At 41.1% G+C, this 27,142-nt stretch overlaps 2 protein-coding genes across 2 annotated transcripts; both read left to right on the top strand.

The window, feature by feature from the left end:
• The first annotated feature begins 664 nt into the window (after positions 1–664).
• Positions 665–26,624, top strand: LOC146271157 (uncharacterized). The gene is made up of 16 exons (XM_084707568.1): positions 665–870; positions 1,272–1,378; positions 3,576–3,690; positions 8,464–8,604; positions 8,762–8,781; positions 12,346–12,477; positions 20,952–21,092; positions 21,246–21,270; positions 23,170–23,362; positions 23,423–23,743; positions 23,848–23,863; positions 23,982–24,053; positions 24,309–24,695; positions 24,813–26,093; positions 26,197–26,282; positions 26,427–26,624. Exons 1-16 carry the CDS (start codon positions 665–667, stop codon positions 26,511–26,513), a joined length of 3,330 nt encoding a protein of 1,109 aa, XP_084563694.1. The 3' UTR covers positions 26,514–26,624.
• Positions 13,590–16,740, top strand: LOC146271158 (uncharacterized). The gene is made up of 7 exons (XM_084708095.1): positions 13,590–13,939; positions 14,069–14,508; positions 14,578–15,112; positions 15,356–15,528; positions 15,712–15,975; positions 16,084–16,169; positions 16,350–16,740. The coding sequence occupies exons 1-7, from the start codon at positions 13,590–13,592 to the stop codon at positions 16,434–16,436; spliced, it is 1,935 nt and encodes a 644-aa protein (XP_084564221.1). The 3' UTR covers positions 16,437–16,740.
• Positions 26,625–27,142: the final 518 nt, after the last annotated feature.

The raw sequence follows: 27,142 nt of genomic DNA, 5'->3' as shown, positions 1-27,142 counted from the left end.
CTTAGTTATAGGATCCTTTTCAGGTCTGTAATTTTAAATAATTAACCCTATAATGACTAAAATAACAATCTTGGTTTATAAACTGCTCCTGAGAACACTTACATTTGCAACTTTAAAGTTATATTCATTTAGTTTTTTACCTAGTTACAAACAGCTGTATAATATTACGGTGAGGTATTATGTTTTGTTGAATCTATATTATTAATCTATTTAACTAGAACATTGATCTACTATTAGATCTATTTACACACCAAAGAAGCAAAGTTATGTATTACCAGGACTTAAATGAAAACTCATCACCATGGTCATCATTTTTAAATGATCAAAAAAGCCTTAGACCGGAATATCTATATAACTCTGTCTTGTTCTGTTTAAATCTACACAAAAATGACTAACTGGAAACTTGTTCATGCGCATTGGCATTAGCCTTTTTAGGTATTCAGATCCTTTGCTGTGTTTCACCAAATTTAGATGAGCCATATCCTTTTTCCTTTCATCGTCCTTGAGATGTCAATCTAAATTAATGAAGACAGTTTTTTTGTTGTTGGTTTGTGTTTCGGTATTATTTTAGTGTATTAGTGTAGACAAAAAGCCACCTACCTCCAGCCCTACTGAATCCACCCCTGAACCTGTTCCTATCACCACCACCTCCTCTATTCATTCCATGCACTTCCACCACCCCACCATCCAATACAGCTGCCTTGGATTCCTCCACCCCTGCTGTCATCCCAGACACCTCATCAGCCTCCACCCAGCCTACTACCACAGACACATCCACCTCTACTTCTGCTCCATCCCTGCCATCTACATCCTCCGCCCCTCCATCCATCCCAGCTGCCTCCTCATCCACCACTTCATCCAGTACACAGGGTAGGTCTAACCTTAACCCAGCTCTCCTACCTCTGTGCCCTGCAAAATCAATAAAGATATATCAGTAAAGATATGTATTATCGGCATTTCATCCATACAAAATCATATTTGGATTGGATATCATATTGGATATTGGATATTCTGACCATTGTGTTGTTTTCCAGGTGGATGTGCCAGCCCCTCTGTGCTGTGCTGTGCAGGCTACAACAGTAGCTGTACCAGAGTTGACTCAGTTACGAACAGAAAATGTTTTTGTGACGAGTACTGTCAGAATTCTGGAGATTGCTGCTTGGACTACCAAGGAACATGCCAAAAATGTAAGACAAAAGCTTTATTACACATGTATAAGTATCTGTAACACATTTGTCTTCAACTAAAGTCTCTTGTGTCGTTTTCTGAAGCCCTCAGTACCATTGCCAGTCCAAGACCAGCAGGAACCAGTACAGTGATGGTGTCATTAACTACTTCTATATTGACTCAAGCACCATTAACCACTACATCCACCCCAGTACCACTAACTAGTTCTCCATCCACCCCGGTACCATTAACTATTTCTGACTCTACGATGGCACCACTAACTAGTCCTGCATCTACCCCAGTACTTATAACTAGTACTGCATCCACCCCAGTACCACATACTAGTTCTGACTCTACTATGGCACCACTAACTAGTCCTACACCTACACCATTACCACTAACCACTACATCCATCCAAGTTCCACTAACTACTCCAACATCCATCCCAGTACCAATAACTAATTTTGACTCTACCATGGCACCACTAATTAGTCCTGAATCTACACCAGCACCACTACCTAGTACAGCATCCACCTCAGTACCAATAACTAGTTATCACTCTACCATGGCACCACTAACTCGTTCAACATCTAGCCCATTACCACTAAATAGTATAACATCCACCCCAGTACCAATGACTAGTTATCACTCTACCATGGCGCCACTTACTAGTCCTGCATCTAACCCAGTACCACTAACCAGTACAACATCTACCCCAGTACCAATAACTAGTCCTGACTCTACTATGACACCACTAACTAGTCCCACATCTACCCCATTACCACTAACCACCACACTCATCCCAGTACGACTAACTAGTACAGCATCCACCCCAGTACCAATAACTAGTACTGACTCTACTATGACACCACTAACTAATCCTACATCTACCTCATTACCACTAACCACCACATTCACCCCAGTACCACTAACTAGTCCATCATCTTCCACAGTACCACTAACTAGTATAACATCTACCCTATTACCACTAACCATAACATCCATCCCAGTACCACTAACTAGCTATCCATCCACCCCAGCACCAATAACTAGTTCTGACTCTACCCCAGTACCACTAACTAGTACAGCATCAAGCCCAGTACCAATAACTAGTCCTGACTTTACTATGGCACCACTAACTAGTCCTAAACCTACCCCATTACCACAAACCACTACATCCCTCCCAGTAACACTAACTAGTACAGCATCCACCCCAGTCCCACTTTTTTTCATGTATATTTTATGTTTTAAATTAGTCAGTTCTTAGAACTAGTCAGACTATTGTACTTTTCTACAGTTTTTTTAAAAGATCCTTTTATGTTTATGGTATGCACCTTCCTGCCACAGTAAATTCTGTGTTTAAACTTACATGGCGAATAAAATAAATTATGATTCTGATAACTAGTCCTGACTCTACCATAGCACCACTAACTAGTCATACATCCACCTCAATACCATTAACTAGTTCTGACTCTACCATGGCACCACTAACTAGTCCTACATCTACCCCAGTTCCACTAACTAGTACAACATCCACCCCAGTACCACTTTTTTATATAGATTTTATATTTGACATTGTTTAGTTCTTAGAATTAGTCAGACTATTGTACTTTTCGACTGTTTTTTATTTAAGATCCGTATATGTTTATGGTACGCACCTTCCTGCCACAGTAAATTCTGTGTCTGTGTAAACTTGGCGAATAAACCAAATTCTTATTTTGATAACTAGTCTTGACTACCATGGCACCACTAACTAGTCCTACATCTACCATATTACCACAAACTTGTACAACATATACCCTCATACCACTAAGTAGTACTCTATCCACCCCAGAACAGCTAACTAGTCTCCACTAACTAGTTCTCCATCTAGCCTGGTGCCCCTAACCAGTTTTGTATCTACCATGGTACAATTAACTAGTCCTTCATCTTCCCCAATATCACTGACAACTCCTAGCCCCAAACCATCAGTGCCCAACACAGCCTACACTAACTCCCTTGCTTCACCACTCGATGGCAGTACACACACAGATCCCAAAGGTAAACAGTACTCAGTACCACTAACCAGTACAACATCTACCCCAGTACCACTAACTAGTACAGCATCCACCCCAGTACCATTAACTAGTTCTGACTCTTAATTAAAAACACATGTTATTTGTTAGTTTGATCTCTCTGTTTAGCCTGGTCTGGGTTACAAATTCAATTTGAAGCCATGTAAAAAATATATATTATCCTGCTTGAAACAACAGAACTCTCACCAAAAGATTGGTGCATAAAATTGAAACCCCACCCCCATTACAATCCAGACACAATCAATCAAATACAATTTGACACAGGTCTTGCCAAAATAAATTACCAAACATCTCAAATATATACATGGAGGGTGGTTAAAGAGTGTTGTCCAGCCGGCTCCTACATCTACATTGAGGGCGATGGCGTGCACCATGGGGACTCTGCCCGCCTCATCAGCTCCACCTGCCAGCTCACTGGCCAGTCCTGCCTGCGCTTCTTCTACCACATGTACGGACAGGCGACAGCCATGGCTCCTTCCACCCCCCACCATCCAATACAGTTGCCTTGGATTCCTCCATCCCTGCTGTCATGCTGTCATCCCAGACACCTCGACAGCTTCGACCCAGCTTACTACCACAGCCACATCCACCTCTACTTCTGTCCATCCCTGCCATCCACTACATCATCCGCCCATCCATCCATCCCAGCTGCCTCCTCATCCACCACTTCATCCAGTACACAGGATAGGTCTAACCCTAACCCAGCTCTCCTACCTCTGTGCTCTGCAAAGTCAAAATTGAGTAAAGATATGTATTATCAGCATGTGATCCATACAATATCATATTTGGATTGGATATTATTTTGGATATTTGATATTCTGACCATAGTGTTGTCTTCCAGATGGATGTGCGATCCCTTCTTTACTGTGCTGTACAGGCCAAAACAATAGCTGTACCAGAGTTGACTCAGTTACTAGCAAACAATGGGCCTCATTCACAAAATGTTCTTACAAACAAATTTGTTCTCAAACCCCACTTACGCAGTTTTCACAAAGATTCTGGCATTCACTAATGTTTTCTTAATTGGGATTTGTTCTTAGGTAAAAACAGAATTTACGCACACCCAAGAGCACTCTTACGTACGATTGAGAGCTGACATGTTTGCGCAAAATAAGTGGTTATACCTTTTTCGTCTGTTCTAATTTAAGTAAGGCTGTTACCATGGATCCAGTACTAACTAGGTGTCTCCTCAGTACACGCTTGTGCTGACAGCCAATATAATTAAATATTTCATATAATTTTCCAACTAATAATTGTCTTAATTGTACACAATTTTTTGGGGTTTGTTTTAATAAATACACACTACACTTACACTTCTGTTCATTTGTAAAGCACTTGGGATTTCCATTGTGTATGAATTGTGCTGGCCTATATAAATACAGTATTTTACAATCGCTATGTTTCCTAGTTTCCTAAACTTTTGACACAGTTAGTACAACATATGTCTGTGTTGGCTATACAATTAACACATTTCTGGTTGCTTTGACACAAAATGCATAGAATAAACACAAATCATAAATGCTTGAACTTCTTTTATACACAAGCTCAACCAAGACCAAAACAATTGATTTTTACTGCCCAATAAAAAAAACAGGAAACTGGTGGTGTGTATTCAGACCATTTGTCTGTCTGTCCCTTAGTCTGTATGTCTGTGGCTCGTGTTAGGGATTTGTGATGTGTGCATTTGAGAGAGAGAGAGAGAGAGAGAGAGAGAGAGAGAGAGAGAGAGAGAGAGAGAGAGAGAGAGAGAGAGAGAGAGAGAGAGAGAGAGAGAGAGAGAGAGAGAGAGAGAGAGAGAGAGAGAGAGAGAGAGAGAGAGAGAGAGAGAGAGAGAGAGAGAGAGAGAGAGAGAGAGAGAGAGAGAGAGAGAGAGAGAGAGAGAGAGAGAGAGAGAGAGAGAGAGAGAGAGAGAGAGAGAGAGAGAGAGAGAGAGAGAGAGAGAGAGAGAGAGAGAGAGAGAGAGAGAGAGAGAGAGAGAGAGAGAGAGAGAGAGAGAGAGAGAGAGAGAGAGAGAGAGAAGAGGAAGAGAGAGAGAGAGAGAGAGAGAGAGAGAGAGAGAGAGAGAGATTGACACTTGCCAGATCAGATATGGGAGATACATGAATAGACTGATGACAGGATTTTGGAACACCTACTAAAATGATTACTTAGATAGCAATGTTCTTGTGTTTTAGTGAGTGTGACAGGTCTTTGAAACACTCCCTAAATCTGTCTCTCTCTATCGCTCTAAAAGGAAGCAGAATTTACACATTTAAACCTCAGTCATCATCTGTCTCGCAGGTGACACTACTTCCTTGATTACTTTTCATTTCCTGTTAGAACATCAATCCTTATCTAGTGAAGAAGTCCAGTAAGCATTTCCAAATAATAATAATAATAAAAAACAACCGTTGAATCACTACTATTAAATTACCCTTTTTTCACTGTAGTGACCAATTATTTTCTCAGACTATGTACTCTTAGTAAATTTTAGTTTTGTTATGGTGTAAAGATGAACTGAACAAGACATTGATTATTCTGTGCAGAGATTGTCTTGCCACAGGTGTACAATAGGAGGGTTTGGGGCCTTTGTGGGAATTTAGCCCCAAAACATTGCAGGTAACCAAAACATGAAGCATAAATTGTGAAAATCAAATAGGAGGAAACATGAGCATGTAGTTAAACATATTGCAAATTAAACAACATGAATCTCAATAGTGCGAGAGTGTACCTGTATGAAAGCAAGCAATAATAATATAATGTACAGCGAGTACAAGTTGTTAAATCAGTTAAAAACTGAGTTAAAAAGTGTCATTGTGTTCCTGGAGGAAATAACCTACAGTTGGATCAACAAAGTACATGGAATTCAGGTGCATCTGAGTTAATAAAAAAAAAACTGTAACACAAAATTATGGTATTTTTGTTAATTGTTCTAAAAAATGTGTTTTTAATTGTAATATTATTTATCTGTTTTCAGTACTTACATGTGCAATTCCACTGGAAAAAAATAGTTTGATCAGTGTTTCATGTTTCCATGTTGTTGAGGAATTAGAAGGTCAAATATACCAAATCATTGTAAAATAACTGACTTGCGTCATGCCTGAATAGGTACACTGGAGTCACTCATTTGTACAACAACATTTCCGCATTATGTATCAAATAAAACTCACTACCCAAAGAAACAGGTAAGACTGGAAGATAGTCTGGCAGACAAAGGGATTGTGTGTGTGGAAGTAAAAGTCTTCACACTGTATACAACTGTAAGACATCAGTATGGATGGCTGGACTTTGCTGGTGTTTCTGATGCCACTACTCCAACTTTACATATATGGAGGTATGGAACAATAATTTGTAAACTTTATGACTTTGTACATGCTCCGTGTTTATATGTACTGTAGGGCTATTTGAGACAGAGCTATTACAGTAAAAAGCTTAGTTATAGGATTCTTTTCAGGTCTGTAATTTCAAATATTGAACCCTTTAATTACTAAAATAACCATGTCGGTTTCTAAGCTGCTGCTGAAAAACACTTACATTTGCAACTTTAAGTTATATTCATTTAGTTTTCTATCTAGATACAAACAGTCCTATATTATTACGGTGATGTATTTTTTTTGTTTAATCTATATTGTTAATCTATTTAACTAGAACGTTAATGTACTATTGGATCTATCTACACACCAAAGAAGCAAAGTTTGTGTTAGCAGGATTTGAATGAAAACTCATCACCATGATTGTTAAAAGATCAAACAAGCCTTGGACTTGGACATGTGTATCATTCTGTCTTGTCCAGTTCAAAGGTCTCTGTAATTGGGCAAAACAGTCCGATTAAAGTAATAAAAGTAAAGAAATGTGTACAGTAGTATTGAATTTCATACTCACAAGAGGATCCTTGTGGTTGAAGGACAGACAAGTCTGTGGACCCTGTTTTAACTATCGGAAACGCAATTATCAAAACTCAAAGCGCAAGTAACTTTGTGGGCGGGACTCTGGCGCGGATACTATTTTGCCGGCGGGATAAATTACTTTGTGCCTGGCGCAAGTCTAAAATGGTTTGGTCTGATGTAGCTATATTAATAATGGGTGTGGTTTGGGCGTAACGTGCAATAAACCAATGAGAGCGTCATCTCACATTCCCTTTAAGAGCAGGCGCGCTTATTCCATGACGAGCTATTTTAACGGCGGATTTGCCAGGCGCACGCCAGGAGCAGTTCACAGCCGAGGAGACCGACGTTCTCGTCAGGGCCGTAAAAGATAGAAGAAATAGACATTTTACGAGAAAGGCAGAGTAGTTTTCTCATTGCACTAAGTTGTCCACATGCTGCAAATTCAAATTATTAGTCTTATTTTTATATATATATATATATATATATATATATATTTTTATTGTTATATTTTAAAATGGTTTAGTTCTCATAATTAGTTTAACCATTGTACTGTTTTACTTAATTTAAGACCCGTATATGTTTATTGTTTGCACCTTCCTGCCACAGTAAATTCTGTGTTTGTGTAACATACATGGCGAATAAACCGAATTCTGATTCTGATAGGGATGAGAGAAGAAATCCACCCAAATTAGCTTCGGTAAAACAGGTGTGGGAGGAAATTGCCACCATTTTTTCAAATTAAGTTCACATACATAGAGATTTCTCATGAAAATCGTTTAGATTTAGATAGGGCCCTGTTACTGTAATGTGCCAGTTAATGGGTTCAGCAAAGTTGTTAAAGTGCATTTAGAACGTCTTAAGAATCCATCACTTAAATGTTATGTTACAGACTTAACTTTTCATTTAAAAACAATTGCCATCAATATACACAAAATATCCTATATTAATTGGAGACTTTTGAATGTGCATTAGCATTTTTGTTCAACTGAAATACCTTTTTAGGGATTCAGATCCTTTGTTATGTTAAACCAAAGGTAGATGAGTCCCATCCTTTTTCCTTTCATTGTTCTTGAGACGTTAATTGTTAAATGTTGATAAATTGATGAAAGTTAATTATTTTCTGGAATAGTTTCCAGATGCACCATATGTAGTTTTTAAAATATTTTTAGTTTGTGTTCAGTATTATTTTTGTGTATTCATATTTTAAAAAGCCACCTCCAGTCCTACTGAATCCACCCCTGAACCTGTTTTTATCACCACCACCTCCTCCACCCCTCCATCCATTCCATCTACTTCCACCACCCCACAATCCAATATAGCTGCCATGGATTCCTCCACCCCTGCTGTCATCCCAGACACCTCGCCAGCCTCCACCCAGCCTACTACCACAGACACATCCACCTCTACTTCTGCTCCATCCCTGATTTCCACTACATCCTCCGCCCCTACATCCATCCCAGCTGCCTCCTCATCCACCACTTCATCCAGTACACAGGGTAGGTCTAACCTTAACCCAGCTCTCCCACCTCTGTGTCCTACAAAATTAATATGGAGTGAAGATATGTATTATCAGCATTTGATCCATTCCAAATCATATTTGGTTTCGATATAATGTTGGATATTTGATATTCTGACCGTTGTGTTGTCCTCCAGGTGGATGTGCCAGCCCCTCTGTACTGTGTTGTATAGGCAAAAACAGTAGCTGTACCAGAGTGGACTCAGTTACTAACAGACGATGTTTTTGTGATGAGAGTTGTCAGTTTAACCAAGATTGCTGCTTGAACTACAAAGCAACATGCCAAGAATGTAAGAAGAGAGCTTGATTATACATGTTTAAATATCTGTAATATGTTTGTCTGCAACTAAAGTCACTTGTGTTGTTTCTGAAGCCCTCAGCACCATTACCAGTCCAAAACCAGCAGGAACCAGTACAGAGACGGTGTTACTAACTACTTCTATATCAACTCAAGCACCACTAACCACTACATCCACCCCAGTATCACTAACTAGTTCTCCATCCACCCCTTTACCAATAACCAGTTCTGACTCTACGATGGCACCACTAACTAGTAGAACATCTACCCCAGTACACCTCACTAGTACAGCAACCACTCCGGTACCACAAACTAGACCTGACTCCACCATGGCATCACCAATTAGTCCTACATCTAACCCTGTACCACTAACTACTTCTCCATCCAACCTGATTCTACTACTTGGTCCTGAAACTACCATGCCACCACTAACTACTTTTACATCTACACCAGTACCAATAACTAAAACAGCATCCACCCCTATATCAATAACTAGTTCTGACTCTACAATCGAACCAATAACTAGTCCTACAGCTACCCCAGTACCAATAACAAATACAGAATCCACCCAAGTACCAATAACTAGTTCGGACTCTACCATGACACCACTAACTAGTCCAACTTCCAACTCATTACCACTAACCAGTATAAGATCTACCCCAGTACCACTAACTAGTACAGCATCCAACCCGGTACCATTAACTAGTTCTGACTCTACTATGACACCACTAACTAGTACTACAAATACCCCAATACCACTTTCTAGTACAGCATCGACCCCATTACCACTAACCACTACATCCATCATAGTACCACTAACTAGTTCTCCATCAACCCCGGTTCCAACAACTAGTCCTATTACTACCACGGTACCACTAAATAGTCCCTCATTTACACCAGTACCACTAATTATTACAGAATCCGCCCCAGTACCAATAACTAGTCCTGGCTCTATGATGGAACCACTAACTAGTACTACATCTATACCAGTAGAACTCACTAGTACAGCAACCACCCCAGTACCAAAAACAAGTTCTGACTCTGCGATGGCACCACTAACTAGTCCTACATTCACACAAGTACCACTAACCAGTACAACATCTACCCTATTACCACTAACTACTACATCCATCCCAGTACCACTAACTAGTTCTCCATCCACCCCGGTGCCAACAACTAGTTCTGACTCTACGAAGGAACCACTAATTAGTCCTACATCTTCCCCAGTACCACTAACTAGTGCTGCATCCACCCCAGTACCACTAACAAGTACAGCATCCACCCCAGTACCAATAAATATCTTGGATTCTACCATGACACCATTAACTAGTCCTACATCTACCCAAGTACAACTAACTAGTCTTACATCTACCCTATTACCACTAGCCATTACATCCATCCCAGTGCCACCGACGAGTTACCCATCCACCCCAATACCACTTACTAGTTCTGACTCTACCATGGCACTACCGACTAGTCCTATACCTACACCAGTAGCAATCACTAGTCCTGCATCCACCCCAGTACCAAAAACTATTTCTGACTCTACAATAGAACCACTAACTAGTCCTACATCTACACCAGTACAACTAACTATTAGAGCATCCGCCCCAGTACCAATAACTAGTTTTGACTCTACGATGGCACCACTAACTAATCCTATATCTACCCCAGTACCACTAACTAGTACAGCATCTACCCCAGTACCACTAACTAGTACAGCATCTACTCCAGTACCAATAACTAGTTCAGACTCTACGGTGGCACAACTTACTAGTTCTATATCCACAGAAGTACCAATAACTAGTACAACATCTACCCTACTACCACTAACCACTACATCAATCCCAGTACCACTAACTAGTCATCCATCCACCACAGTACCACTTACTAGTTCTGACTCTACCATGGCACCACCTACTAGTCCTACATCTACCCAAGTACCACTAACTAGTCTTACATCTACCCTATTACCACTAGCCATTACATCCATCCCAGTGCCACCAACTAGTTACCCATCCACCCCAATACCACTTACTAGTTCTGACTCTACCATGGCACTACCAACTAGTCCTATACCTACACCAGTAGCAATCACTAGTCCTGCATCCACCCCAGTACCAAAAACTAGTTCTGACTCTACAATAGAACCACTAACAAGTCCTGCATCTACCCCAATACCACTTATTAGTACAGCATCCACCCCAGTAACACTAACTAGTCTTACACCTACCCAATTACCACTAACCACTACATCCATCCTAATACCATTAACTAGTTCTCCAACCACCCCGGTACCAACAACTAGTGCTGATTCTACCACGGCACTACTAACTAGTCTTACATCTACACCAGTACCACTAACTAGTACAGCATCCACCCCAGAACCAATAACTAGTTCAAACTCTACGGTAGCACCACTAACTAGTCCTACATCCACACAAGTACCAATAACTGATATAACATCTACCCTTTTACCACTAATCACTACATCCTTCCCAGTACCATTAACTAGTTCTCCATCCACCCCGGTTCCAACAACTAGTCCTGTTACTATCACAGCACCACTAACTAGTCCTACATCTACACCAGTACCACTAACTATTAGAGCATCAGCCCCAGTACCAATAACTAGTTTTGACTCTACGATGGCACCACTAACTAGTCCTATATCTACCCCAGCACCACTAACTAGTGCTGCATCCACCCCAGTACCACTAACTAGTACAGCATCTACCCCAGTACCATTAACTAGTTCAGACTCTACGGTGGCACCACTTACTAGTCCTATATCCACAGAAGTACAAATAACTAGTACAACATCTAACCTATTACCACTAACCACTACATCAATCCCAGTACCACTAACTAGTCATCCATCCACCACAGTACCACTTACTAGTTCTGAATCTACCATGGCACCACTAACTAGTCCTACAGCTACCCCAGTACCGCAAACTAGTACAACATCTACCCTATTACCACTAGCCAAGACATCCATCCCACCACCACCAACTAGTTATCCATCCACCCCAGTACCATTTAGTAGTTCTGACACTAACATGGCACCACAAACTAGACCTACATCTACACCAGTAGTACACACTAGTCCATTAACTAACCCAGTACCAATAACTAGTTCTGACTCTACGATGGAACCACTAACTACTCCTAGAGCTACCCCAGTACCACTAACTAGTACAGCATCAACCCCAGTACCAACAACTAGTTCAGACTCTACAATGGCCCCACTAACTAGTTCTACATCTACCCCAGTACCACAAACTAGTACAGCATCAACCCCAGTACCAATAACTAGATCAAACTCTATGGTAGCACCACTAACTAGTCCTACATCCACACTAGTACCAATAACTAATATAACATCTACCCTTTTACCACTAATCACTACATCCTTCCCAGTACCATTAACTAGTTCTCCATCCACCCCGGTTCCAACAACTAGTCCTGTTACTATCACGGCACCACTAACTAGTCCTACATCTACACCAGTACCACTAACTATTAGAGCATCAGCCCCAGTACCAATAACTAGTTTTGACTCTACGATGGCACCACTAACTAGTCCTATATCTACCCCAGTACCACTAACTAGTGCTGCATCCACCCCAGTACCACTAACTAGTACAGCATCTACCCCAGTACCATTAACTAGTTCAGACTCTATGGTGGCACCACATACTAGTCCTATATCCACAGAAGTACCAATAACTAGTACAAAATCTACCCTATTACCACTAACCACTACATCAATCCCAGTACCACTAACTAGTCATCCATCCACCACAGTACCACTTACTAGTTCTGAATCTACCATGGCACCACTAACTAGTCCTATATCTACCCAAGTACCACTAACTAGTCTTACATCTACCCTATTACCACTAGCCATTACATCCATCCCAGTGCCACCAACTAGTTACCCATCCACCCCAGTACCACTTACTAGTTCTGACTCTACCATGGCACTACCAACTAGTCCTATACCGACACCAGTAGCAATCACTAGTCCTGCATCCACCCCAGTACCAAAAACTAGTTCTGACTCTACGATAGAACCACTAACAAGTCCTGCATCTACCCCAATACCACTTATTAGTACAGCATCCACCCCAGTAACACTAACTAGTCTTACACCTACCCAATTACCACTAACCACTACATCCATCCTAATACCATTAACTAGTTCTCCAACCACCCCGGTACCAACAACTAGTGCTGTTTCTACCACGGCACTACTAACTAGTCTTACATCTACACCAGTACCACTAACTAGTACAGCATCCACCCCAGTACCAACAACTAGTTCAGACTCTACAATGGCCCCACTAACTAGTTCTACATCTACCCCAGTACCAATAACTATTAGAGCATCAACCCCAGTACCAATAACTAGTTCAAACTCTACGGTAGCACCACTAACTAGTCCTACATCCACACAAGTACCAATAACTAATATAACATCTACCCTTTTACCACTAATCACTACATCCATCCCAGTACCATTAACTAGTTCTCCATCCACCCCGGTTCCAACAACTAGTCCTGTTACTATCACGGCACTACCAACTAGTCCTATACCTACACCAGTAGCAATCACTAGTCCTGCATCCACCCCAGTACCAATAACTAGTTCTGACTCTACGATGGAACCACTAACTACTCCTAGAGCTACCCCAGTACCACTAACTAGTACAGCATCCACCCCAGTTCCACATACTATTTCTCCCTCAACAGTGGCCCCACTAGCTAGTCCTACATCTACCCCAGTACCACAAACTAGTACAAAATCCACCCCAGTACCACATACTAGTTATGACTCTACCATGGCACCAGTAAATAGTCCTACATCTACACCAGTGCCACTAACTAATACAGCATCCACCCCAGTACCAATAACCAGCTCGGACTCCACCATTACGACACTCACTAGTCCTACAGCTACCCCAGTACCACTAACTAGTGCAGCATCTACCCCATTACCACTAACCACAACATCCATCATAGTACCACTAACCACTAGTACCACTAGTTCTCATTTCATCCCGGTACCAACAACTAGTCCTGTTTCTACCACGGCACAACTAACTAGTCCTACATCTACCCCAGTATCACTAACTAGTACAGCATCAACCCCAGTACCAATAACTAGTTCAAACTCTATGTTGGCACCATTAACTAATCTTACATCCACACAAGTACCAATAACTAATACAACATCTACCCTTTTACCACTAATCACTACATCCATCCCAGTACCAATAACTAGTTTTGACTCTACGATGGTACCACTAAGTAATCCTATATCTACCCCAGTACCACTAACTAGTACAGCATCTACTCCAGTACCAATAACTAGTTCAGACTCTACGGTGGCACCACTTACTAGTCCTACATCCACAGAAGTACCAATAACTAGTACAACATCTACCCTATTACCACTAGCCACTACATCCATCCCAGTACCACCAACTAGTTATCCATCCACCCCAATACCATTTAGTAGTTCTGACACTAACATGGCACCACAAACTAGACCTACATCTACACCAGTAGTACACACTAGTCCATTAACTAACCCAGTACCAATAACTAGTTCTGACTCTACGATGGAACCACTAACTACTCCTAGAGCTACCCCAGTACCACTAACTAGTACAGCATCAACCCCAGTACCAACAACTAGTTCAGACTCTACAATGGCCCCACTAACTAGTTCTACATCTACCCCAGTACCACAAACTAGTACAGCATCAACCCTAGTTCCACATACTATTTCTCCCTCAACAGTGGCCCCACTAGCTAGTCCTACATCTACCCCAGTACCACAAACTAGTACAAAATCCACCCCAGTACCACATACTAGTTATGACTCTACCATGGCACCAGTAACTAGTCCTACATCTACACCAGTGCCACTAACTAATACAGCATCCACCCCAGCACCAATAACCAGCTCGGACTCTACCATTACACCACTCACTAGTCCTACAGCTACCCCAGTACCAATAACTAGTACAGCATCTACCCCATTACCACTAACCACAACATCCATCATAGTACCACTAACCACTAGTTCTACATCCATCCCGGTACCAACAACTAGTCATGTTTCTACCACAGCACCACTAACTAGTCCTACATCTACACCAGTACCACTAACTAGTACAGCATCGACCCCAGTACCAATAACTAGTTCAGACTCTATGGTGGCACCACTAACTAGTCATACATCAACACAAGTACCAATAACTAGTACAGCATCCACCCCATCACCAATAACTAGCTCAGACTCTACCATGACACCACTAACTAGTCCTACATCTACTCCAATAACACAAACTATTTTTTCATCCACCGCAGTTCCACATACTAGTTCTGACTCTACCATGGCACCACTAACTAGTCCTATATCTACACCAGTACCACTAACTAGTGCGGAATCCACCCCAGTACCAATAACTAGTTTTGACTCTACGATGGCACCAATAACTAGTCCTATATCTACTCCAGTACCACTAACTAGTTATCCATCCACCCCAGTACCAATAACTAGCTCGGACTCTACCATGACACCACTAACTAGTCCTACATCTACCCCATTACCACTAACTAGTCGAACATCTACCCTATTACCACTATCCACTACATCCATCCCAGTAGAACCAACTAGTAATCCATCTACCCCGGTACCAACAACTAGCCCTGTTTTTACCATTGCACCACTAACTAGTCCTGCATCTACGCCAGTACCACTAATTAATACAGCATCCACCCCAGTACCACTAAGTAATACTCTATCCAACCCAGAACAGCTTACTAGTCTTGTACAAAGACCATTGCCACCAACTAGTTCTCCAACTAGCCTGGCGCCCCTAACCAGTCTTGTATCTACCATGGTACCATTATCTAGTCCTTCATCTTCCCCAATATCCCTGACAACTCCTAACCCCAAACCATCAGTTCCAGACACAGCCTACAGTACCTCGCCAGCTTCACCACTCGATGGCAGTACACACACAGATCCCAAAGGTAAACTGCTCAGTTAGTTGCTACAGTGGGTCAACAAGTAATTAAAATAGTGTGATTCACCTCACTTCAAATGTGCATGAAATCTATATTTCATCCATTTTACTTCAGATACTGGACCATCGGTTGTCTATTTGACATTTTCTGTCCTTTCTGGGGAGAACAGTGAGGAGGCTATAGTCAATGCCTTACAGAATGTAGGTGAATCCTCTCTTTTCAATACATCAAAACCAAACATTAGTCAACATTTCAAAACTTCTAATATACATCTTTTGATGTCACTGTAAGTCACAAGTCCACCTTTGATCAATTCTGATCATTCTGTCCAGCTGTCATTCTGTCCACCTAACTAATTCTTCTTCTCCCTGTCTCATAAGTTTTTAGCCCAGACCCAAGCCCACAGCCAGGGGAAGCAGACCAATGCAATCCTCAACATGAGGATCAGACGGATCAGAAAGAAATGATGTCAAGATCTCCTCCACAGTGGCTTCTTCTCACCAACACTCTTCATGTTATATTTGAGAACATACCACCAGGAGGCAGTGAAACTCTGAATGGTGTGGACTTTTGCGTGAAGGGGCCTAATTTATATTGTGTAAATGTAAGCATGCAATATGATCTGCTGCTAAAGTAATCAAAGCCACAAAGAGAATGAACATTGCTAACATTATAAGACTGCGTAAGGCATAGTTTATTCACTTAATTTGAGGGCAGACTGACTCCCTAGACTTACATAACCAGTTTTACCATTTTTATACCTGCTGCCATCAGATGTCATAATAATAACTTGTGGTAGTGGTGGTTCTGTTACCTATGTTCTTTTTGTGAATCGGCCATCTATTGTCATATGGCCATTGTGTTTTTACGTCATGCTGCAAACCAAATTGCACTCTGTGGAAAGTAAAGGAAAACATTACGCTTATTGTCAGCTAATGGCTGGTGTGTTGACTGTTTATTCCTATTGGACCTCATTCTCGAACGCAGTTAAGAAGAATTTAAGAATTAATTTCTTCTGAATTGGATTTAGGAAAACATTTGGCATTCATTAAAGTTTTCTCATCTGGGATTTGTTCTGAACTTCAGAAGACTTCCAAACTCGAAATAGCAGTTGTCCAGAGTTGTCTCAAATGTGTTTCCTTAAAAAACCACAAGGATCAAAGGAATCGCATTTAAGAAAACTCTCCATGTTTGAAGTTTTAATGAAGTCATGAGAAATCGTACTCTACAGACTATGGCAAGCCGTTTTATCATTTAACCATGAATTTTGGATATCAAGAATTAAATTCTGGATATCAACAATTCAAATTCTGGATATCAACAATTCAAATTCTGGATATCAACAATTCATTGGTTAAATGATAAAACGGCTTGTCATACTTACTAAAAATACTTAGAATTATATTTTGATATCAAGAATTCGAATTTTGGATATCAAGAATTAATTGGTTAAATGATAAAACGGCTTGCCATAACAGACATCCTCGGATTTAAATAATTATAATAATTAATACGGTGGCCCTGAAGTGCAAAACACCCCCCCTAATATGAGTACATCCCCCAAATTAAAACACTCCCCCCAAATACGAGTCAACTCCCCCCAAATCGAATGACTTGTTCACCTCCCCCCAATACCAAAACACACTCTCCCAATTAGAAAACAACAATACATTAACTCAAAAACACATTACATTAACTCTGAACAGAAAGGGTACTACACCTCAGCGCTGATTGGATGCAGGAGGCTAACTAACAAGATAAGAAATTGATCGACAGAAGTACAAAATGCCATAGCCTGACAGAGTTACCTGCACCAGGACATTTAGAGAGAGAGAGAGAGAGAGAGAGACAGAGACAGAGTGAAATTGACACTTGCCAGATCAGATATGGGAGATACATGAAGAGACTGATGACAGGATTTTGGAACACCTACTAAAAGGATTACTCACATAACAATCTTCTTGTGTTTGAGTGAATGTGACAGGTCTTTGGAACACTCCCTAAATCTCTCTCTCTCTCTCTCTCTCTCTCTCTCTCTCTCTCTCTCTCTCTCTCTCTCTCTCTCTCTCTCTCTCTCTCTCTCTCAAATGCACACATCACAATTGGAACACTCCCTAAATCTCTCCCTAAATCTTTATTTGTGTTTTTATAGAAAATATGTGGACAAAACAAAATTCGATCTATATAGGATTTTACGACTGTTTCTATTTTTGTGCTCAGGCGATCGTCTCCCCCTCGCGGCTCCTCCTCAGTTTGAGATGAGACTGCCAGGTTTCTCCACGGCCAGGTGTGTTGCTCATGGTTCAGCTCTTCTACAACTCAGAGGTGCTTCTGGACACTTACAGCCATGTTGATAAACACCCAGGGGCGTCGTTAGACCCTTTTTACTGGGGCACATGCCCCAGTATAAATCTGCTGTGCCCCAGTAAAATCTCAGGTTTGAGTTTTAACAGTTTACTTCATTAGTCAGTGCATTAATTTTGATTGATAATCCCAGAAAAATAACGTAGTATCCCAATCAATGCTTGTAAAAGTGTTTACCCGAAAACACAAACCTAGCGTTATATGCATTCAGAATTCCATGTCAGCGCGCTCCTCTGAGCTTGCCAAATAGCCACTTCAGCACGGACACAGAAGTCTAAGGGGGTATTCCAGAAAGCAGGTTATTCAACATAACCTGGTAAGTTAACCCACCAGCAAAGTTGCTACAATGCTGGGTGTCTGCTGGGGAGTTAACTTACCCGGGTATGTCACATAACCTGTTTTCTGGAATACCCCCCAGGTGTCTGACTCGGCACACAAGTCAGAATTGAGGTAGGCTAAGAAAACATTACTAAACTAAAGAAAGTTTCTAAAAAATAGGCCTACCGATCATCTTATTTTGACTAAAACATAAAAACAATATTACATGAAGCTCAAAAAACTGTATTTGTGCTCAAATGATTGTGAAAAAAATGTGCGTGCTTGCATTAGATGTCCTTGCCAAAGCTGATATCAAACTTGCATGCCTGAACTGTTATATAGTGGGTTAAGCAATGGGAGTTTCTATAGCCTTGTAGTGCATTGTGCGCAGCAAGCTTGAAAGAAAAAAGGGATATGAATTAGGGGCCGGTGCCCCAGTAAAGTTTTATGTCTAACAACGCCTCTGTAAACACCCCTCTCTCAATCTCTCATCAGGACGCTGAAAACCATCCTGTTATGGAACTCTCTAAATAGCATTGCCCTGTCTGTGCACAGATCATGTTTTCCCATGTGACCCCTGTATACAGCACCCCACAAATGTATACAAAATAAGTGGCACACCCACAAATGTTCTATTCGTTCCAAAACAATGTATTAGATTATTAAAACTATTTACAATTGTACTTTCCTTTTTAGGATTAAGTGATTATACCATTCATTGGACTGAGCCAGGCATAACATGGAATTAATGTACAGATGAGTTGATAAAAAAAAAATGCTGTAACACATAATGCTAGTATTTTTTTTATTTGTTCTTCAAAATGTGTTTTAATTGAAATATTACTTATCTGTGCTCAGTACTAACACGTGACATTCCATTTGAAATCAATATTTTGATGATAGTGTTTCCTGTTTCCATGTTGTTCAGAAATGAGAAGGTCAAATATTTATTAAGTGGCCTCTTCTACAAATGTAAACCGAGTCATTGTCAAGTATTTGACTTGCATCATGTCTGAATGTCTGAATAGACACACTGGAGTCACTTGTTTGTACCACAACATTTCCGTATCATTTATCAAGTAAAACTCATTATCCAAAGAAACTGGTAAAACCGGAAAATAGTTAGACAAACAATGGTGTGTGTGTGTGTGTTTGTCTGTGTGAGTGGCTGTGTGGAAGAATATGTCTGTAAAAGCCTTCACACTCTATACAACTGTAAGACATCAATATGAATGGCTGGACTTTGCTGGTGTTTCTGCTCCAACTTAACATATATGAAGGTATGAAACAAGAATATTTAAACTTTATGAGTTTGTTTACATCTACTGTAAAGCTTTTTGAAACAGAGCTTTCAAAAAGCTTAGTTATGGGATCCGTTTTTAGGTCTGTAATGTTAAATATTGAACCTTTTCATGACTAAAATAACTTGGTGTCTAAGCTGCTCCTGAAAACACATTTGCAACTTTAAAGTTATATTCATTTTGTTTTCTATCTAGTTACAAACAGCCCTATATCATTACAGTGAGGTATTATGTTTTGTTGAATCTATAATGTTAATCTTTTTAACAAGTACGTTAATGTACTATTTGAACCATTTACACACCAAAGAAGCTAAGTTCTGTGCTAGCAGGATTTGAAGGGAAACTCATCACCGTAATTTTAATAAGATCAGACAAGCCTTGGACCTGGACATCTGTATCATTCTGTCTTGTCCTGTTAAAAGTTCTTAGTAATTGGGCAAAAAGGTACTATTATAGTAACAATAGTGAAGAAATGTGTACAGTAGTATTGAACTTCATACTCACAAGAGGATCCTTGTGGTTGATGGACAGAGAAGTCTGTTACTGTAATGTGCCAGTTACTGTGTTCAGCAAAATTGTTAAAGTGCCTTTCGAATGTAGTAAGACTCATTTAAAAACAATTACCATCAATATACACACAATACCCTATATTAACCAACTGGAAACTTGAATTTGAGTATTCAGATCCTTTGCTATGTTACACCAAATTTAGCTGAGCCACATCTTTTTTTTTGCTTTAATCGTCCTTAAGACGTCTACAAATCGATTTATAAGAAAATTATTTTATGGAACAGTTTCCAGATGCACATTGTGTAGTTTTTAAAATATTTTTGTTTTGTGTTCAGTATTATTTTAGTGTATTAGTAATGAAAAAAAGCCACCCGAACTCCAGCTCTCCTGAATCCATCCCTGAACCTGTTCTTATCACCACCACCTCCTCCACCACCCCACCATGCAATATAGCTGCCTTGGATTTCTCCACCCCTGCTGTCATCCCAGACACCTCGACTTCCTCGACCCAGCGAACTACCACAGACACATCCACCTCTACTTCTGCGCCATCCCTGCCATCCACTACATCCTCCACCCCTCCATCTATCCCAGCTACCTCCCCATCCACAACTTCATCCAGTACACAGGGTAGGTCTAACGCTAACCAGCTCTCCTACCTTTGTGCCCTGCAAAATCAATATTGAGCAAATATATGTATTCTCAGCTTTTGATCCATTCAAAATCATATTTGGATTGGATATCATATTGGATATTCTGATATTCTGTTGTGTTGTCTTCCAGGTGGATGTGCCAGCCCTTTTGTACTGTGCTGTGCAGGCCTAGACAATAGCTGTACCAGAGTGGACTCAGTTACTAACAGACAATGTTTTTGTGACGAGGGATGTCAGGATAACCAAGATTGTTGCTTGGACTACCAAGGAACATGCAAAAAATGTAAGAAAATAGCTTGATTATACATGTATGAGTATCTGTAATATGTTTGTCTTCAGCTAAAGTCTCTTGTGTTGTTTTCTGAAGCACAGAGCACCATTGCCAGTCCAAATCCAGCAGGAACCAGTGCAGGGATGATGTCACTAATTACTTCTATGTCGACTCAAGCACCACTAACCACTACATCCACCCCTGTACAACTAACTAGTTCTCCATCCAACCCCGTACCAACAACTAGTCCTGTTTTCACCATGGCACCAATAACTAGTAGAACATCTACCCCTTTACCACTAAGCACTATATCCACCCCAGTAAAACAAATTAGTTCTCGATCCACCCTAGTACCAATAACTAGTTCTGTATCTACTATGGAACCACTAACTGGTCCTGTATCTACCCCATTACCACTAACCACTACCTCCATCTTAGTACCACCAACTAGTTATCCATCCACCCCAGTACCATTTACTAGTTCTGATTCTACCATGGCACCACAAACTAATCCTACATCTACACCAGTACCATTAACTAGTACAGCATCCACCCCAGTACCGATAACTAGTTCTGACACGACAATGAGACCACTAACTAGTCTTACATCTACCGCAGTACCACTAACTAGTCCTACATCCAACCCAGTACCAATAAATACTTCTGACTCTACCATGGCACTACAAACTAGTATAGCATCCACTTCAGTGGCAATTACTAGTTCAGACTCTACAATGGCACCACTAACTAGTCCTACAACTACCATATTGCCACTAACTAGTGCTACATCTAACCCACTACTACTAACCACCACATCCATCCCCATACCAACAACTAGTCCTGTTTCTACCATGGTACCACTAACAAATCCTACATATACCCCAGTACCACTAACTAATACAAGATCCACCATGTTACCACTAACAACTACATCCATTGCAGTACCACCAACTAGTTATCAATCCACCCCAGTACCACTTACTAGTTCTTACTCTACCATGGCACCACTACCTATTCCTACATCTACCCCATTACCACTAACCACAACATTCATCCCAGTACCACCAACTAGCTATCCATCCACCCCAGTACCACTTATTAGTTCTGACTCTACCATGGCACTCCTAATTAGTCCTACATCTACCCCAGTACCACTAATTAGTCCTAAATCTACCCCAGTATCACTAACTAGTACAGAATCTACCCCAGTACCACATGCTAGTTCTGACGCTAACATGGCACCACTAACTAGTCCTACATCTACCCCATTACCACTAACCACTACATCCATCCCAGTACCACTAACTAGTTATACATCTACACCAGTACCATTAACTAATACAGCATCCACCCCAGTACCAATAACTAGCTCAGACTCTACCATGGCACCACTAACTAGTCCTACATCTACCCCAATACCAATAACCACTACATCCATCCCAGTATCCCTAACTAGTTCTACATCTACACCAGTACCAGTAACTAATACAGCATCCACCCCAGTACCACTAAGTAGTTCTGACTCTACCAGGGCACCCCTAACAAGTCTTACATCTACACTGGTACCATTAGCTAGTTTTCCATCCACCCCAGTACCACATACCAGTTCTGACTCTACCATGGTACCATTTACTAGTCCTACATCTACCCCATTACCACTAACCACTACATCCATCCCAGTACCACTAACTAGTTCTACATCTACACCAGTACCATTAACTAGTACAGCATCCTCCCCAATACCACTAAATAGTTCTGACTCTACCACTTCACCACTAACTAGTTTTACATCTACACCAGTACCACTAACTAATACAGCATCCACCCCAGTACCAATAAATAGCTCAGACTCTACCATGGCACCACTAACTAGTCCTACATCTACCCCAATACCAATAACCACTACATCCATCCCAGTATCCCTAACTAGTTCTACATCTACACCAGTACCAGTAACTAATACAGCATCCACCCCAGTACCACTAAGTAGTTCTGACTCTACCAGGGCACCCCTAACTAGTCTTACATCTACACAGGTACCATTAACTAGTTTTCCATCCACCCCAGTACCACATACCAGTTTTGACTCTACCGTGGTACCATTTACTAGTCCTACATCTAACCCATTACCACTAACCACTACATCCATCCCAGTACCACTAACTAGTCCTACATCTACCCCATTACCACTAACCACTACATCCATCCCAGTACCACTAACTAGTTATACATCTACACCAGTACCATTAACTAATACAGCATCCACCCCAGTACCAATAACTAGCTCAGACTCTACCATGGCACCACTAACTAGTCCTACATCTACCCCAATACCAATAACCACTACATCCATCCCAGTATCCCTAACTAGTTCTACATCTACACCAGTACCAGTAACTAATACAGCATCCACCCCAGTACCACTAAGTAGTTCTGACTCTACCAGGGCACCCCTAACTAGTCTTACATCTACACAGGTACCATTAACTAGTTTTCCATCCACCCCAGTACCACATACCAGTTTTGACTCTACCATGGTACCATTTACTAGTCCTACATCTACCCCATTACCACTAACCACTACATCCATCCCAGTACCACTAACTAGTACAACATCTACCCTTTTACCACTAACCACTACATCCATCCCAGTACCACTAACTAGTTATACATCTACACCAGTACCATTAACTAATACAGCATCCTCCCCAGTACCAATAACTAGCTCCGACTCTACCATGACACCACTAACTAGGACAACATCTACCCTATTACCACTAGCCACTTCATCCAACCCAGTACCACCAACAAGTTATCCATCCACCCCAGTACAACTAACTAGTACAGCATCCACCCCAGTACCACTAAGTAGTTCTGATTCTACCAGGGCACCACTAACTAGTCAAACATCAACACTGGTACCACTAACTAGTTATCCATCCACCCCAGTACCACATACCAGTTCTGACTCTACCATGGTACCACTAACTAGTCCTACATCTACCCCATTACCACTAACCACAACATTCATCCCAGTACCACTAACTAGTTATCCATCCACCCCAGTACCACATACCAGTTCTGACTCTACCATGGTACCACTAACTAGTCCTACATCTACCCCATTACCACTAACCACAACATTCATCCCAGTACCACTAACTAGTTATCCATCCACCCCAGTACAACTAACTAGTACAGCATCCACCCCAGTACCACTAAGTAGTTCTGATTCTACCAGGGCACCACTAACTAGTCAAACATCAACACTGGTACCACTAACTAGTTATCCATCCACCCCAGTACCACATACCAGTTCTGACTCTAACATGGCACCACTAACTAGTCCTACATCTACCTCATTACCACTAACCACTACATCCATCCCAGTACCACTAAATAGTCCTACAATTTTCCCATTACCACTAACCACTATATCCATCCCAGTACCACTAACTAGTTCTACATCTACACCAGTACCACTAACTAATACAGCATCCTCCCCAGTACCAATAACTAGCTCGGACTCTACCATGACACCACTAACTAGGACAACATCTACCATATTACCACTAGCCACTTCATCCAACCCAGTAACACCAACAAGTTATCCATCCACCCCAGTACCGATAACTAGTTCTGACACGACAATGAGACCACTAACTAGTTTTACATCTACCGCAGTACCACTAACTAGTCCTACATCCAACCCAGTACCAATAAATACTTCTGACTCTACCATGGCACTACAAACTAGTATAGCATCCACTTCAGTACCAATTACTAGTTCAGACTCTACAATGGCACCACTAACTAGTCCTACAACTACCATATTGCCACTAACTAGTCCTACATCTAACCCACTACTACTAACCACCACATCCATCCCCATACCAACAACTAGTCCTGTTTCTACCATGGTACCACTAACAAATCCTACATATACCCCAGTACCACTAACTAATACAAGATCCACCATGTTACCACAAACTAGTTCTACATCTACACCAGTACCACTAACTAATACAGCATCCACCCCAGTACCGATAACTAGTTCTGACTCTACCATGACACCACTAACTCGGACAACATCTACCGTATTACCACTAGTCACTTCATCCAACCCAGTACCACCAACAAGTTATCCATCCACCCCAGTACAACTTACTAGTTCTGACTCTACCATGGCACTCCTAACTAGTCCTACATCTACCTCAATACCACTAACCACTACATCCATCCCAATACCCCTAACAAGTTCTACATTTACACCAGTACAACTAACTAGTACAGCATCCACCCCAGCACCACCAAGTAGTTCTGACTCTACCAGGGCACCACTAACTAGTCCTAGATTTACCCCCATAGCACTAACTAGTTCTCCATCCAGCCCAGTACCACTAACTAGTCCTACATCTACCCCATCATCACTAACTAGTTCATCATCTATCCCCGTACCATTAAGTAGTTCTCTAACCACCCCAGAACAGCTAACTAGTCTTGTACAAACACCAGTGCCACTAACTAGTTCTCCATCTACCCTGGTGCCCCTAACCAGTCTTCTACCAGTATCTACCATGGTACCATTATCTCGTCCTTCATCTTTCCCACTGACAACGCCTAACCCCAAACCATCAGTGCCTGACACAGCCTACAGTACTTCCACAGCTTTACCACTAGATGGCAGTACACACACAGATCCCAAAGGTAAACTGCTCAGTTCATTGCTCCAGTAGGTCAACAAATAATCAAAGTAGTGTGATTCACCTTAAATGCGCATGAAATCTATATCTCATCCATTGTATTTCAGATGCTGGACCATTGGTTGTCTCTTTGAAGTTTTCTGTCCTTACTGGGGAGAACAGTGAGGAGGCTATAGTCAATGCCTTACAGAATGTCGGTGAATCCTCTCTATTTTAAAATACATCAAAATCAAACATAAACTCTCTAGTCACAACTCCACTTTTGATCAATTCTGATAATTCTGTCCAGCTGTCATTCTGTCCACCTTACTAATTGTTCTTTTCCCTGTCTCATAAGTTTTTAGCCCAGACCCAAGCCCACAGCCAGGGGAAGCAGACCGATGCAATCCTCAACATGAGGATCAGACGGATCAGAAAGAAATGATGTCAAGATCTCCTCCACAGTGGCTTCTTCTCACCAACACTCTTCATGTTATATTTGAGAACATACCACCAGGAGGCAGTGAAACTCTGAATGGTGTGGACTTTTGCGTGAAGGGGCCTAATTTATATTGTGTAAATGTAAGCATTCAATATGATCTGCTGCTAAAGTTATCAAAGCCACAAAGAGAATGAACATTGCTAACATTATAAGACTGCGTAAGGCATAGTTTATTCACTTAATTTGTGGGCAAACAGACTCCATAGACTTACATAACCAGTTTAACAATTCTAATAGCTGCTGCTATCACTTGTCTTAATAATAACTTGTAGTAGTGGTGGTTCTGTTACCTATGTTATTTTTCTGAATAGGCCATGTACTGTCATATAGCCATTGTGTTTTTACGGCATGGTGCAAACCAAATGTCACTCTGTGGACAGTAAAGGAAAACATTACGCTTATTTAATATAAACATCGTCTTGTGTGGTGAATGTTTATTCCTATTTCTCATTCCTATTTAGAACATAGTCTTTGGTAATAATAGATTCGTCGTTGCCTATAATGCAGCAGGAATTTCACGATTTTACATGGTACGGCCATGAAAACATCTGTCTACATCTTATGCTGGTGGC

Source organism: Hypomesus nipponensis, chromosome 10 (assembly GCF_054491055.1).
Source record: "Hypomesus nipponensis isolate SF chromosome 10, ASM5449105v1, whole genome shotgun sequence".
NCBI classification, from domain to species: Eukaryota; Metazoa; Chordata; class Actinopteri; order Osmeriformes; family Osmeridae; genus Hypomesus; species Hypomesus nipponensis.
Note: the sequence above shows the minus strand (reverse complement) of the source record. Positions and strands in the feature narration are given on the sequence as shown.